The following is a 16,360-nucleotide window of genomic DNA, read 5'->3' on the forward strand; positions in this document are numbered from 1 at the left end:
TAAGCAAGATGAGACAGTCACATACATTTGAATCCACACACGATTGCAAGCATGAGGTTCTATGCAGAATATCGGTGCAATAAGCAAGATGAGACAGTCACATACCTGAGGGATGAAATTAAATAAACAGATGATTAGTCCATATTCATGCAGGATAAATGTTTGATTAACTGTTATGTAATCACACTTTGTGCATTTAACACTTGGTGTTTTTAACCCCAACTGCAAACAGCCCCAGCTGCCCCCTATTTATATATATATATATATACATATATATATATATATATATATATATATATACAGTGTATATACACACACACACATAGAGAAGATGCAGCACTCCTGGAGACTTGTAAAAAGTCAGGCTGACGAAAGTGTTGAATAATAGAGCACTGAAACGATGCTGATTTGAACATGCCGTGATATAAGTGTACTTTTTTACAAGTCGCCAGGAGTACTGCATCTTCTCTATGTATGTATCTGACTCTCTTTTCTGTGGGTACCCGATGCTATATTTTGATCATAATATATAAAATGTATTACAGTGCATCCAGAAAGTATTCACAGCGTGTCACTTTTTCCACATTTTGTTATGTTACAACCTTATTCCAAAATGGAATAAATTAATTTTTCTCCTCAAAATTCTATACACATTACCCCATAATGACAACGTGTAATACGTTTTTTTTTAGATTTTTCCAAATTTAATTTAAAAAACTAAGAAATCACATGTACATAAGTATTCACAGCCTTTGCCATGAAGCTCAAAATTGAGCCCAGGTGCATCCTGTTTCCACTGATCATCCTTGAGATGTTCCTACAGCTTCTTTGGAGTCCATCTGTGGTAAATTCAGTTGATTGGACATGATTTTGAAAGGCATACACCTGTCTATATAAGATCCCACACTTGACAGTGTATGTCAGAGCACAAACCAAGCATGAAGTCCAAGGAATTGTCTGTAGATCTCCGAGACAGGATTGTCTCGAGGCACAAATCTGGGGAAGGGTACAGAAAAATATCTGCTGCTTTGAAGGTCCCAATGAGCACAGTGGCCGGCTGTCTAAACTGAGCGATCGGGGGAGAAGGGCCCTAGTCAGGGAGGTGACCAAGAACCCGGTGGTCACTCGGTCAGACTTACAGCATTCCTCTGTGGAGAGAGGAGAACCTTCCAGAAGGACAACCATCTCTGCAGCAATCCACCAATCAGGCCTGTATGGTAGAGTGGCCAGACGGAAGCCACTCCTTAGTAAAAAGCACATGGCAGCCCATCTGGAGTTTGCCAAAATGCACCTGAAGGACTCTCAGACCATGAGAAACAAAATTCTCTGGTCTGATGAGACAAAGATTGAACTCTTTGGTGTGAATGCCAGGCGTTATGTTTGGGCTGCCGCATGGCCTGCAGATAGACAGATCCCGGCAGCAGCAGCCCGACAGCGTTGGAAATCCCGATCGTCCTCAGGTAAGTATATACTAACCTACCCTAACCCCCCTAACCTTAACCCTCCTTCCTAACCCTAACCTTCCCCCCAAGTGCCTAACTCTAATCCCCCTTGTAAGTACCTAACCCCCCCCTTCCCCGCTGCCTAAACCTAAGTCCGCCGGGGGGGTGCCTAACCCTAAGTCCCCCCCCGGGGGTCCCTAACCCTCCCTCACCCTAGCCTAACCCTTCCGGGGGGTCCCTTCCCCTAAGTCCCCCCCGGGTGCGCTAAACTTAACCCTCCCCCCCGTGGCTGTCCGCTCACAGCGCCCGGCATTCCTTCGATCGGGATGCCGGGCGCCTGTCTCCTGGCGTCAGGAAAATGACAGGCGTCTAGATATAGACGTCTGTCATTTAACCCACGCCGGGATAAAGCGGGATCACGTCAGCCGGTTTCCCGATAGCATCCCGTTTGGAGGAAACCAGGCACCGCTCATCACCAGGCCAATACCATCCCTATAGTGAAGCATGGTAGTGGCAGCATCATGCTGTGGGGATGATTTTCAGCAGCAGGAACTGGGAGACTAGTCAGGATAGAGGGAAAGATGAATGCAGCAATGTACAGAGACATCCTGGATGAAAACCTGCTCCAGAGCGCTCTTGACCTCATCTTTTAGCAGGACAACGACCCTAAGCACACAGCCAAGATATCAAAGGAGTGGCTTCAGGACAACTCTGTGAATGTCCTTGAGTGGCCCAGCCAGAGTTCAATCAGACTTGAATCCGATTGAACATCTCTGGAGAGATCTGAAAATGGCTGTGCACCGATGCTTCCCATCCAACCTGATGGAGCTTGAGAGATACTGCAAAGAGGAATGGGTGAAACTGCCCAAACACAAGTGTGCCAAGCTTGTGGCATCATATTCAGAAAGATTTGAGGCTGTACTTGCTGCCAGAGGTGCATCAACAAAGTATTGAGCAAAGGTTGTGAATACTTATGTACATGTGATTTCTTAGTTGTTTTTTTTTCATTACATTTTGTAAAAATCTCAAAAAAACTTTTTACACGTTGTCATTATGGGGTATTGTGTGTAGAATTTTGAGGAGAAAAATGAATTTATTCCATTTTGGAATAAGGTTATAACATCACAAAATGTGGAAAAAGTGACATACTGTGAATACTTTCCGAATGCACTGTACTTCCTCAAAAGACATTTGGTTCTGTCTTATAACATTAATTAAAGGGACAAATCGATGTACATGGTGAAACTACAGTTTGATGCTCATTTTATTTCTCATTATAGGTCAGGTGGTGGGTTTGTCTTGATTTAACTGTCCTTCATGTATGTCTGTTCATGTACAATGAACATCATCCACATATATAATATTGATTATGTCATTTCAGCTTGCCTATGTTTACAGTTCTCCGTAAATTGTCAATTATATTTACGCTGATTCTTGAAATGATCATTCTAAGGTAATTATAATATTTATTTATTTAAAATGACAGTGACCTGTGCCCCTCTGTGCTCGAGTATGTGAGGGCATGGTTGCTTGGGAAGGGGTAGTGTCATGACAGAAGTGATATACAGGTAAGCAGGAAGCAACAGACTTTTATATTGGGGGAAGCAGGGTCCTTCAAGAGCACAGATCAAAAATTCATAACGCCTTTCAAAATTATGCAGAAAGATAGTTCTGTCAAATACTTTTATGCATAAAGTGATGCTCATACATCCAAGTTGTAGTATCATGTGACCCATGTGTATGTTACTATAATCTAAGGATTACTCTTGATGAAAATGCATAGACAGCCCTGGACGAAGGAGTATTAATTTAAAGAAAATGTGATTGATGAAATGTGAAAACCTTCTCAGAAGTGTAACTTTGAGGAATTTGTCTTATCCACTGAGCAGGCCCGGCAATAAAAATCTTGGGACCAGTAATGGTCATGGTTTTGCACTCCCTCCCCACCAACATCCCTCCTCAGTACACAGAGATCAAATCATGCCCCACAGTAGTGCCACCAGTTCCTAAAATGTACCATAGTAGTACGCTGTTACCTAAATGCCCCATAGTTGTGCCCCCAGTTTTTAAATTGCATCACAGTTGTGCTCTCAGGGCCTGATTCAGCAAGGAATTCAGCTACTTATATGCACGCAATTGGGCGATTGTTGTATACTGCGCATGCATATGCATCGCAGTGCGGCCACTGCAATCGCAGTTACTATGCAGACCCATCGCAGAGTGATTGACAGGAAGTGTCGTTTGTGAGTAGTGACAGGGGGGAGCTCAGTGAAACACAGGCGTGCCAGTGCGTTTGAACGCTGTTTCATGGGCGTGTATAAGTTATCCACTGCAATGTCATACGCAGCCTAAGGCCTCATAGCGTGCGCTCTAGTTAACAATTCCTGAGTAAGGTCAGACCTTCTGCAAGTGTGATGCTGCATTGGTACTCAATTGTACTATTTGTTTCACAGTCTTCCTAAACATTACGGATGTGTGTTAAGGCCCCCATACATCAGAGATTGATTGCAGCAATCGTGCAATTTGCAATCGATTGTGTAGAAAAATCTTTCCCTTTTTCAGTCGATTGCAGAATTGCCACAATCGATTGAAAAAGGGAAAGATTTTTATACACAATCGATTGCAAATTGCACGATTGCTGCAATCAATCTCTGATGTATGGGGGCCTTAAGGTAAAGTGAGAATCCTTGTGTAGTGCTGCGGCGGCATAGCGATTGCAATTAATTAGCATACTATCATAGTTGAACTGCGTGCATATAAGCAGCACTTGCAATCCGTAATGAATCAGGCTATCCAGTTCCTAAAATATCCCATAATAGTCCCCCTTTACCTATAATGCACATATACTTGTATGTTAATCAATTACTAACAAGAATGGAACCTAGTCAGTGATCGCAAAATACCTGCTATAGCGAGGTTTTTACGCAATACAGGAAGTGTGGGACTCTGTTTTTAAAAATGACCGGGTTGCCGGCGGTGATTGGTTAGGGAGATGCTGCCAGCGGTAACTGGGTGGTGCGGGGCACACACGGTGACAGCAGCAGCCGATCACTGCCTGCGGCGTCTCATCCAATCACAGCCGGCAGCATCAGCCTCATTCCACTCCCAGGAGAAAATTACATCAGGGTCCTACAGATATCAATATACATTAACATCCTGGAGGAATTTTAATAACCAGAGTACAGACACCTTACCCCCTGACAATGTCACCGGTATCTCTATACTGTACATAGGCTTGTCGTATCATCCCTTTTATTCAGGACACATGTGAATTACACAGGTTGTGTTGCTGACTAAAACCAGGTGAATTGGAGACCTGTGAAATGTATGTGTCCTGAATTAAAGGGATAATATGGCAAGTCTATACATATTAATGTACCTTCATTCTGTTCCTAACAATCACTGCTCAGGAGCTGTCACACAGCATTTCCTGACAGCGCTCCTCGCAAGCGAATGATGGATGGCATATGAGATGATGTCACATAGATCCAGGTTTCTGGGAGGAGAGGAGATTCAGGCGGGTATTACCTAGCAGTCAATCAGTGACTGTTAGGGTCAGTGCGGCTACGTCCCCTATCTACAGACTAGACTGCGCCAACAGGGTGACTGCGGCTGCACTCTCAAGCTGCAGCTCCTCGGGCAATAGCCCTGCCATCCAGCCGCTTGTATACCCCCCTGATTACATACCTTATAGACACTAATCACTATTGATTGAAACACTGACAGCACCAGCATTATACACTCTGACACAGTTCTTTCTGATTTCACACACCTGATACACACTGATCACTATATACAGACCTTAGTGATATCACTCACCAAATACACACACTGATCACTATACATAGGTCTTACTGATATCACACACCTGCTACACACTGATCCCTATATACAGGTCACACTGATATCACACACCTGATATATACTTATCACTGTACACATTCAATACTGATATCATACACCTGATACGCAATAATTACTATAAACAGGTCTTATGACATACAGTACCTGATGCTCCTTATACACAGGTACACTAATATCACACACCAGATTCACACTGATCACTATACACATATCTTATAATATGACACACCTGATGTACACTACTCTCTTTGTACACTACTCTCTTTATACACTGTTATCACATATCTGGTACACACTGATCACTATATTTAGGTTATTATGATGTAAGACACCTACTACCAATAATCGCTGTACACAGGCTACACTGATACATTCCAATAATACAATGGTCACACCTATATCATGTTGGAATATGTTTATTTATTTTATTTATTAGCATTTATATAGCACACACATATTCCCCATATAGGGAATATTTGGCCAATATGTGTGTACTATTGGCGGTGGTATGGCCTGAGTCAGTGATCGGCCCACTGGGGTGGTTTATTCAGCAGTAATGTGATTAGTACAGCCATACTCACAGTTATGTATATACAAGATCTCAGAATGGAGCAGAGCTTGAACAGAGTATATAGGTCATCAGCCGGTGACTTTATGTGGATAGTGATGCAGGATAACTTAGAGAGGGGTTTGTTGAATCCGCACAGGAAAAAGAAAAATAATATTGAAAATAGTACTATTATAATTGTGAACCAGTTAGTTTTCTTAATTTAGGGTGTTGGTGGGATTTTGTACCCATTCACAAGCAATATTATTTCACTGATGGTGCACCCTAGGTAAATGCAATATACTTATATATTGGGTGTTGAATCATAAGAGAAAGATTCAGCAAAGAACAGAATATTCCTTTTTGGATGCACTCTTATGTAGAACAAAAATTATATAAAACTTAACTTTTTTACATATATTGATTCTATTAAAAGCTATTTATAGACAATTTTTATACACACATAACCCCCCTGCAGTCAATTCAAGCAAATATATTGCTGCAGAGTAATGCTCTTTTTATGGAGGGAAGATATTAATTTTTTGTTTGGCTCAATATATATAACACTAAAGCCTGTAAGAAAATCATATGCAATCCTCTAAATACTCTAAACAACCTTCATTCATTTCTTATTGCATTTCAATACAGGACATGGAATACAGAACAATAAGTGAAATATTAGTATAAACCAATTTTATTTCTTCCTGTATGCATACTCTCGTTTTCATACCAATAACCTAGTCACTCATTCTGACATATTTGTACATTTAAATCTTGAGGTCACAGAGAGTAAACAGGAGTGGTTTAGACTACTGCTACTAATCTTATCTCAAATATTCCTTGTTTAATAAAGGATTCTCCAATAATGACACATATATATCTGCTCATGAAATGGTATAATCTTCACAACAAATAGACATATTCCTAGTTCATAACAACAATTAATATGGGTCAATATAATCATATATAGTTATGAATTACCATATAAATACCATTTTGCAGTTTAGAATTGTATTGAAGTGCAATAGTGCATTTTAGACATAATGACTTCATCATTGGAATAATCGATGTATTTAATATTGTGCTTCAATACCAGGATCATCAGCAAAAGAGAGAAAAGGCAAAGTACTCAGCCCTGTTGGGGGAAGACCTCTCACCCCTGTCTCTGTTTACCTCCCGGTATTGGACAGAACAGAGGGAGACAGAGACCCCCTGGGTGTAGAGTAGAAATAGGAGAGAAGAAGAAAAGAGCCGGATTCTGCTGTCCCTGCAAACTCCGATTCCCCCTGTTGTGGAAACACAGAGCAGGGTGGACCACCGGAGGTAGCGGAATGAGAATGCCGGCTGATATACCTGATGTCCTGGTGAGGCAGGTTGCGGTATGGGAGAGATACTGGGGAATCTGTCCCGAGTACCAGTCTGAGAGAGCCGTTGGTTGCCGTGTCACATGGGCGCCATGCTGAGACCCAGAGCGCTGGCCCTTGTTGATGACGCGCGTTTCACTGGAGAGTTTGTTCACATCGGAGCCTACATTCTCCCTGTGACAGCTCCTCCTTAAATAGCCAGAGTGGGTGGGCTAGATTGTATGATTGACATCTAGCTAGGAAACTTGTCCTTGTATGTTAATCAGATTAATTAATATATATCTGATTTGTACCATCTGAACACTCAATACATACAATTTATTATAATAAAATGGATACATTTATATAAGAACATAACATATAAATAAATAATCCGACAATTCAAATAAAATTAAATATAAAAATAAAGATTAAAATCTTATCACATCATAATTATGTGTTACAGTTTTTAGAGTGTTAATTAATCCTTAATATTACCAGTGACGGCAGAACTTCGAAGGAAGATATTTGAAAAGTGTTTTAAATATTCTCAGAGTGCAACAGTTCACCTCACCGTACCTAAGATAGTACAGATAATTGTGCCTAAGTGTGAAACTTAAAAATTAATTAATAATTGTGACAGCAAAAACATATTTTATATATAAGAAAAAATTCCTATATATAATCTATAAGTGCAACTTCTAACTTATCTGTACCTAGAACAATGCTGATATATGTGCCTAAGTGTAAAACTATGATGTGAACAAATTATGTATTTAATAAAATAAAAAGTGAAATTTGATTAAAACCCAGTATATACTGGGTTTAATGTGAGTAAAAATAGTTTGAGTGAGTAAGATGAAAATTACAATAAACCTTAATATATTTAAAATTAAAATATCAGATGAAAAATTCATAATTATATGTTTATTGACATGTAATGGAACTATATCGTTTCAATATGTCCAATATATGTATGGGGATAATATCGATGTGAAAACCGATATGATATTATGGTATAATCAGGGAATAGTAATGATTATTAATTCCCCAAATATTTAGTTGATTAAAGAGGAACCTACATAATTCTAAGAATTTTGTATAAAGAAAGAAGAATTAATAAAACCTTAACTATTGTTAAGGGAAAGGAAATGACCAAAGTCTTATATACAACCTAATTCTTTGTCTCTACTGTGGCTAAGTCCCTTATGGAGTATATATAGATGATGTATATTGTATATGATTACAAGGTTATGGTAAAGTAGAATGTCTATGAAGAAGCCCAAGGTAAGTTAATAATTTTTATTGGAAACAGATATTTCTTCGGACTGAAGTTAAGTGAAAAGAGATAGTAGTACACCTATATTGGGAGAAATAATCCAAATTTGTTGGATTCGTTGAGTCCCTTTGGGCTCATCGTGCCCATTTTGAAGATCCATTTACATTCCAATTTTAGCACTTCTTTAGTGGCATCTTTTCCTCTTATTCCCATGTGCAAATTCTCCAGTCCAAAGACCCTAAGATCTTTCACATTATTTTAGTGGGCTTGGTAGAAGTGTCTAGCTACCGAGGTGAGTTGTTTATTTCTCTCCATATCTGTTGTCACATTTCTTATATTTCCTAGATGTTCAAGGACCCTTTGTTTCAACATTCTCATCGTCATGCCTATATATTTGCGATCACATGGACATCTAATGCAATATATCACATTTGTTGATCTACAGTTTATGAAGTCATTGATTTCAATGTTCTCACCAAATTTATCTGTTACCATTGATTGATTGACCATATATTCACATGTCTTGCATGTTCCACATGAATATGTACCTCTAATTTTGTTCTTTTTAGGAGGTATTTTGATGTAATAACTCTGAACTAACTTGTCCCTGAAGTTAGGAGTTCTCCTCCAGCTCATTTATACCTTTGGTCCCAATTTCCTCTTTAAGTCTGGATCTATTTGAAGAATAGGTCAGAATTTATATATATATCCTCTTTCCTTTAACCTTAGCATCAGTTCTTCACTCTTGGCTTTATATACATCATCATCTGAGCAGTTGCATCTGAGATGCAAAAATTCTCCTCTTGGGATATTTGAAAGTGTTGATGGAAAATGCGACTTTGTACAGTGAAGTACACTGTTGGTTGCCATCTCTTTCCTGTATAACTCAGTTGATAGCATCTCATTTTTATCTTTATACAGCTTCAAATCCAGGAATGTAATTTCAGAGTCACTGATGTTATATGTCAGTCTTAAATTCAGATCGTTATTGTTGAGTAGCATTATAAACTCAAAGGTTCTTTTTCTCCTTCCCATATTATGAAAACATCATCGATGTATCTCATCCATGTTATGATGTTTTTTGTGTATCTTTCATATCTTTTGTGGAAAACTACTTATTTTTCCCACCAGCCTAGATATAAGTTAGCGTAGGTAGGGGCACATGCTGCCCCCATTGCTGTGCCCCTTACCTGCGTATAAAACATGTAATTGAACGTAAAGATGTTTTTATTCAAGATGAAGTTTAGAAGTTCAAGCAAGAATTTCTTGAAGTCGTCCAATTCTTGGAGAATTGTAAAAACATCTTTAATGGGATTATCAATAGAGCAAGAACAAATAGGATAATTACCAAACAGGAGTTTGAATATTTGAAAAATGATAATCCCAAGACCCCCACCTTCTACTTACTCCCAAAGGTGCATAAGGATATAAAAAAATCCCCCTGGCAGACTAATTGTGTCAGGGATAGTGGGGGCTATCCGAAAGAGCCAGCAACTTTGTTGATATACACCTGAGAAAACATGTGGAGAGTCTATCCTCATATACGAGAGACACAATGGATGTACTCACCAAGATTCACAATATTAAACTGGAGAAGAACTACTTACTGGCAAGTCTAGACGTAGAATCCCTATATACCAGCATTAACCATCAGAGGGGCATTAAAGCAGTAGAATATTTTCTTAGAACAGAAGGTTTGGACGACTTCAAGAAAGTCTTACTTGAACTTCTAAACTTCATCTTGAATAAAAACATCTTTACGTTCAATTACATGTTTTATACACAGGTAAGGGGCACAGCATGTGGAGGCAGCATGTGCCCCCACGTACGCTAACTTATATCTAGGCTTGTGAGAAAAAGAAGTAGTTTCCATGAAAGATATGAAAGATACACAAAAAACATCATAACATGGATGAGATACATCGATGATGTTTTCATAATATGGGAAGGAGAAAAAGAACCTTTGATTGAGTTTATAATGCTACTCAACAATAACGATCTGAATTTAAGACTGACATATAACATCAGTGACTCTGAAATTACATTCCTGGATTTGAAGCTGTATAAAGATAAAAATGAGATGCTATCAACTGAGTTATACAGGAAAGAGACGGCAACCTGTAACAGTATACTTCACTGTACAAGTTCTCATTTTCCATCAACACTTTCAAATATCCCAAGAGGAGAATTTTTGCGTCTCAGACGCAACTGCTCATATGATGTATATAAAGCCAAGAGTGAAGAACTGATGCTAACGTTAAAGGAAAGAGGATATAGCATGAGGAGCATCAAAAAGGCTAGATCTATGTTACTAAAAACGAATAGAGATTCATTGATATTTCAAGAAAGCAAAAGAGATAAGCGGAAACAACAGGATGAACCTACAGAAATGAGCTTTGTAGGAGATTACTGCCAGGAATGGCGGGAAATCCAAAATATTCTGAATAAATTCTAGCCTATTCTTCAAATAGATCCAGACTTAAAGAGGAATTTGGGACCAACGGTATTAATGAGCTGGAGGAGATCTCTTAACCTCAGGGACAAGTTAGTTCAGAGTCATTACATCAAAATACCTCCTAAAAAGAACAAAATTAGAGGTACATATTCATGTGGAACATGCAAGACATGTGAATATATGGTCAATCAATCAATGGTAACAGATAAATTTGGTGAGAACATTGAAATCAATGACTTCATAAACTGTAGATCAACAAATGTGATATATTGCATTAGATGTCCATGTGATCGCAAATATATAGGCATGACGATGAGAATGTTGAAGCAAAGGGTCCTTGAACATCTAGGAAATATAAGAAATGTGACAACAGATATGGAGAGAAATAAACAACTCACCTCGGTAGCTAGACACTTCTACCAAGCCCACCCAAATAATGTGAAAGATCTTAGGGTCTTTGGACTGGAGAAATTGCACATGGGAATAAGAGGAGGAGACGCCACTAAAGAACTGCTAAAATTGGAATGTAAATGGATCTTCAAAATGGGCACGATGAGCCCAAAGGGACTCAACGAATCCAACAAATTTGGAGTATTTCTCCCAATATAGGTGTACTACTATCTCTTTTCACTTAACTTCAGTCCAAAGAAATATCTGTTTCCAATAAAAATTATTAACTTACCTTGGGCTTCTTCATAGACATTCTACTTTACCATAACCTTGTAATCATATACAATATACATCATCTATATATACTCCGTAAGGAACTTAGCCACAGTAGAGACAAAGAATTAGGTTGTATATAAGACTTTGGTCATTTCCTTTCCCTTAACAATAGTTAAGGTTTTATTAATTCTTCTTTCTTTATATAAAATTCTTAGAATTATGTAGGTTCCTCTTTAATCATCTAAATATTTGGGGATTTAATAATCATTACTATTCCCTGATTATATCATAATATCATATCGGTTTTCACATCAATATTATCCCCATACATATATAGGACATATGGAAACGATATAGTTCCATTAAGTGCCAATAAACATATACCGTATATACTTGAGTATAAGCCGAGTTTTTCAGCACATTTTTTGTGCCGTAAAAGCCCCCCCTCGGCTTATACTCGAGTGATGCTCCAGGACCAGGGCCGGTTCTCCCGTTACGCAGCTAAGTAGGGTGCCACATATTGGAGGGCGCCTCACTCAGCTGCGTACCATGCGGGCTGCGGTGCGGACTGTGTCTCTGTGACACAGCTGCACCGCGTGTGTAGCGCTGACCGGACGGAGTTCGGTCAGCACTACACAGTCCAAACACACAGTCGCCGGCGCCGGCAGCTGTGTGTTTGTTGTAATTAGCAGCCGATGAGAGTCTGCCAGACTCTCAGCGGCTGCTGCTGCTCCCACTACGGGAGCCATCTTCCGGCTCCCGCAGTGGGTAATGGGAGAGACGTCATGATGTCATGACGTCTCTCCCATAATGCAAAGCGGCTGAAGTAGCCGGTAGCAGCGTCGGGACCAGGAGCAGGCTTTCGGGTAAGTGTTTTGTTTTTTTTTATTACCGGTACGTCTCTCTCTACTGGGGAGGGCTACTACTGGGGGCAGTACCAGGGGGGGATTACTTCTGGGGGCACTACCAAGGGGGTATTACTACTGGGGGCACTACCAGGGGGGATTACTACTGGGGGCACTACCAGGGGGAGAAATTACTACTGGGGGCACTACCAGGGGGGGTTACTACTGGGGGCACTACCAGGGGGGGATATTACTACTGGGGGCACTACCACGGGGATTACTACTGGGGGCAGTACCGGGGGGGATTACTACCAGTAGCTGCTGCATTTCCCACCCTAGGCTTATACTCGAGTCAATAAGTTTTCCCAGTTTTTTGTGGTAAAATTAGGTACGTTGGCTTATATTCGGGTCGACTTATACTCGAGTATATACGGTAATTATGAATTTTTCATCTTTGATATCTTAATTTTAAATATATTAAGGTTTATTGTAATTTTCATCTTACTCACTCATAAACTATTTTTACTCACACTAAACCCAGTATATACTGGGTTTTAATCAAATTTCACTTTTTTTTAATTTTTTTTAATTTTATTAAATACATAATTTGTTCACATCATAGTTTTACACTTAGGCACATGTATCAGCATTGTTCTAGGTACAGATAGGTTAGAAGTTGCACTTATAGATTATATATAGGATTTTTTTCTTATATATAAAATATATTTTTGCTGTCACAATTATTAATAATTTTTTAAGTTTCACACTTAGGCACAATTATCTGTACTATATTAGGTACGGTGAGGTGAACTGTTGCACTCTGAGAATATTTAAAACACTTTTCAAATATCTTCCTTTGAAGTTCTGCCGTCACTGGTAATATTAAGGGTTAATTAACACTCTAAAAACTGTAACACATAATTATGATGTGATAAGATTTTAATCTTTATTTCCATTTTTATATTTAATTTTATTTGAATTGTTAGATTATTTATTTATATGCTATGTTTTTATATAAAGGTATCCATTTTATTATAATAAATTATATGTATTGAGTGTTCAGATGGTACAAATCAGATATATATGAATTAATCTGATTAACATGCAAGGACAAATTTCCTAGCTAGATGTCAATCATACAATCTAGCCCACCCACTCTGGCTATTTAAGGAGGAGCTGTCACAGGGAGAATGTAGGCTCCGATGTGAACAAAGTCTCCAGTGAAACGCGCGTCATCAACAAGGGCCAGCGCTCCGGGTCTCAATATGGCGCCCATATGACACGGCAACCAACGGCTCTCTCAGACTGGTACTCGGGATGGATTCCCCAGTATCTCTCCCATACCGCGACCTGCCGCACCAGGACATCAGGTATACCAGCCGGCATTCTCATTCCGCTACCTCCGGTGGTCCACCCTGCTCTGTGTTTCCACAACAGGGGGAATCGGAGTTTGCAGGGACAGCAGAAACCGGCTCTTTTCTTCTTCTCTCCTATTTCTACTCTACACCCAGGGGGTCTCTGTCTCCCTCTGTTCTGTCCAATACCGGGAGGTAAACAGAGACAGGGGTGAGAGGTCTTCCCCCAACAGGGCTGAGTACTTTGCCTTTTCTCTCTTTTGCTGATGATCCTGGTATTGAAGCACAATATTAAATACATCGATTTAATGAAGTCATTGGGCCTGATTCAGACCCACTCGCGAGCGGCTGTCCGCTCACAAGTGGGTCGATGTTCTGGACTGAGCATGCGCACGACGGAGGGAGCTCCGTCGTGCGCATGCGCCAGACGCGACGAGCGAAGGAAAGTCCTTCGCTCGTTGTGTCTGATCAAAGGGGGCGTGCTGCCGATGTTGATTGACAGCACGCCCCCTTTGGTAGGCGTGCCGGGGGCGTGCCTCCCTGACGGGGGCGTTCCCATGGGAACGCCTCCCGTCAGAAGCCGGCCCACTGACATCACTAGTGATGTCAGTGGGAGTGATTTTGGCTCTGATAGAGCCAAAATCACTCCGGAGCTTGCGGTTGAAAACCTCAACCGCAGGCTCCGGCTCGCAGTTTCGATGGTCGCGATGGTCAAGACCATCGCGGCCATCAAACTGCACGCTCGTATAGCCTGTGGGTGGTCACCCACAGCTATACGAGCGTCCAGGAGGACGCTCCATTTTCATGGAGGCCGGCCCTCATTCAGAGCGTGCGCTCTGCTCAGAGCGTACGGCTCTGAATGAGGGCCATTATGTCTAAAATGCACTATTGCACTTTAATACAATTCTAGACTGCAAAATGGTATTTATATGGCAATTCATAACTATATATGATTATATTGACCAATATTAATTGTTGTTATGAACTAGGAATATGTCTATTTGTTGTGAAGATTATACCATTTCATGAGCAGATATATATGTGTCGTTATTGGAGAATCCTTTATTAAACAAGGAATATTTAGGATGAGATTAATAGCAGTAGTCTAAACCACTCCTGTTTACTCTCTGTGACCTCAAGATTTAAATGTACAAATATGTCAGAATGAGTGACTAGGTCCATGGTATGAAAACGAGAGTATGCATACAGGAAGAAATAAGATTGGTTTATACTAATATTTCACTTATTGTTCTGTGGGCCTGATACAGACCCGCTCGCGAGCGCAGGACGCTCGCAAGCGGGTCGATGGTGCCCTACTGCGCATGCACACGATGGAGGGAGCTACATCGTGCAGATGCGCAAGACCCGGCTAATGACGGGGTAGCCGTCGCTCCGGGTCTCACAGCAAAGGGGGCGTGCTATCGATGTTGATTGACAGCACCCCACTTTGGTGGGCGTGCCGGGGGCGTGGCTGCCAGACGGCCCCACTGACATCAGTAGTGATGTCAGTGGGAGTGATTTTGGCTCTGATAGAGCCAAAATCACTCCAGGGTTTGCGGCAGCGAGACCCTACCGCAGGGTCTCCGTCGCAAGCCCGATGGTCACGATGGTCTTGACCATCATCATGGACGCTCGCTATAGCTGTGGGTGATCACCCACAGCTATGCGAGCATCCAAGAGGCCGCTCCATTTTCATGTAGGAGGGCCCTGATTCAGAGCGAGCGCTCTGGTCAGAGTGTCCGGCTCTGAATCAGGACCTGGATGTCCTGTATTGAAATGCAATAAGAAATGAATGAAGGTTGTTTAGAATATTTAGAGGATTGCATATGATTTTATTACTGGCTTTAGTATTATATTGAGCCAAACAAAAAATTAATATCTTCCCTCCATAAAAGGAGCATTACTCTGCAGCAATATATTTGCTTGAATTGACTGCAGGGGGGTTATGTGTGTATAAAAAATTGTCTATAAATAACTTTTTTACATATATTGATTCTATTAAAAGCTAAGTTTTATATAATTTTTGTTCTACATAAGAGTGCATCCAAAAAGGGAAATTCTGTTTTTTGCTGAATCTTTCTCTTATGATTCAACACCCAATATAGTGGTGCTGGATGCAAGCAGTATCAGCGGGTTTAGCAGGAAGGAACATGCAGTAAAAGCAGGTTCAGTGTCCCACTGTGGCATTCTAGCACAGTGACAAGATGGCGCTGTGCATGCACAGAAGTACAGATAGCGGTTACCTTGGTTAGGGATTGAAGCCTCCCTAAAGGAGCCATTATGTAGTATGCGCAGGTAGCGCTCTCCAGCTTCAACACATCACACATCTGATACACACTGAGCACTATATACAAGCCACACCGATATCACACAAATGATACACACTGATCCCTATATACAGGCAGTGTCGGACTGGGTCATTAAAGGCCCACCAGGGAAATGCAGAGGCAGGGGCCCGCCGATGGGGTGTGACCAACCATAGGGTAGTTGAGGTCATTAATGGGAGGGGCACGACCGTCCCACAAAGAAAACAGCATAATATTATGCATTTAGTCTAACATTTG

General features: G+C 40.6%; 1 protein-coding gene across 1 annotated transcript in view; it reads left to right on the plus strand.

The window, feature by feature from the left end:
* SLC35D2 (solute carrier family 35 member D2) overlaps nucleotides 1–16,360 on the plus strand; it is a 177,983-nt gene that overhangs the window by 87,120 nt on the left and 74,503 nt on the right. The window contains exon 5 of the mRNA XM_088470079.1: nucleotides 2,824–2,895. Coding sequence (XP_088326205.1) covers nucleotides 2,824–2,895 — 72 coding nt within the window. The remainder of the gene's footprint in view (nucleotides 1–2,823; nucleotides 2,896–16,360) is intronic.

Source organism: Taudactylus pleione, unplaced genomic scaffold (assembly GCF_031769625.1).
Source record: "Taudactylus pleione unplaced genomic scaffold, aTauple2 ptg000095l, whole genome shotgun sequence".
Lineage (NCBI taxonomy): Eukaryota > Metazoa > Chordata > Amphibia > Anura > Myobatrachidae > Taudactylus > Taudactylus pleione.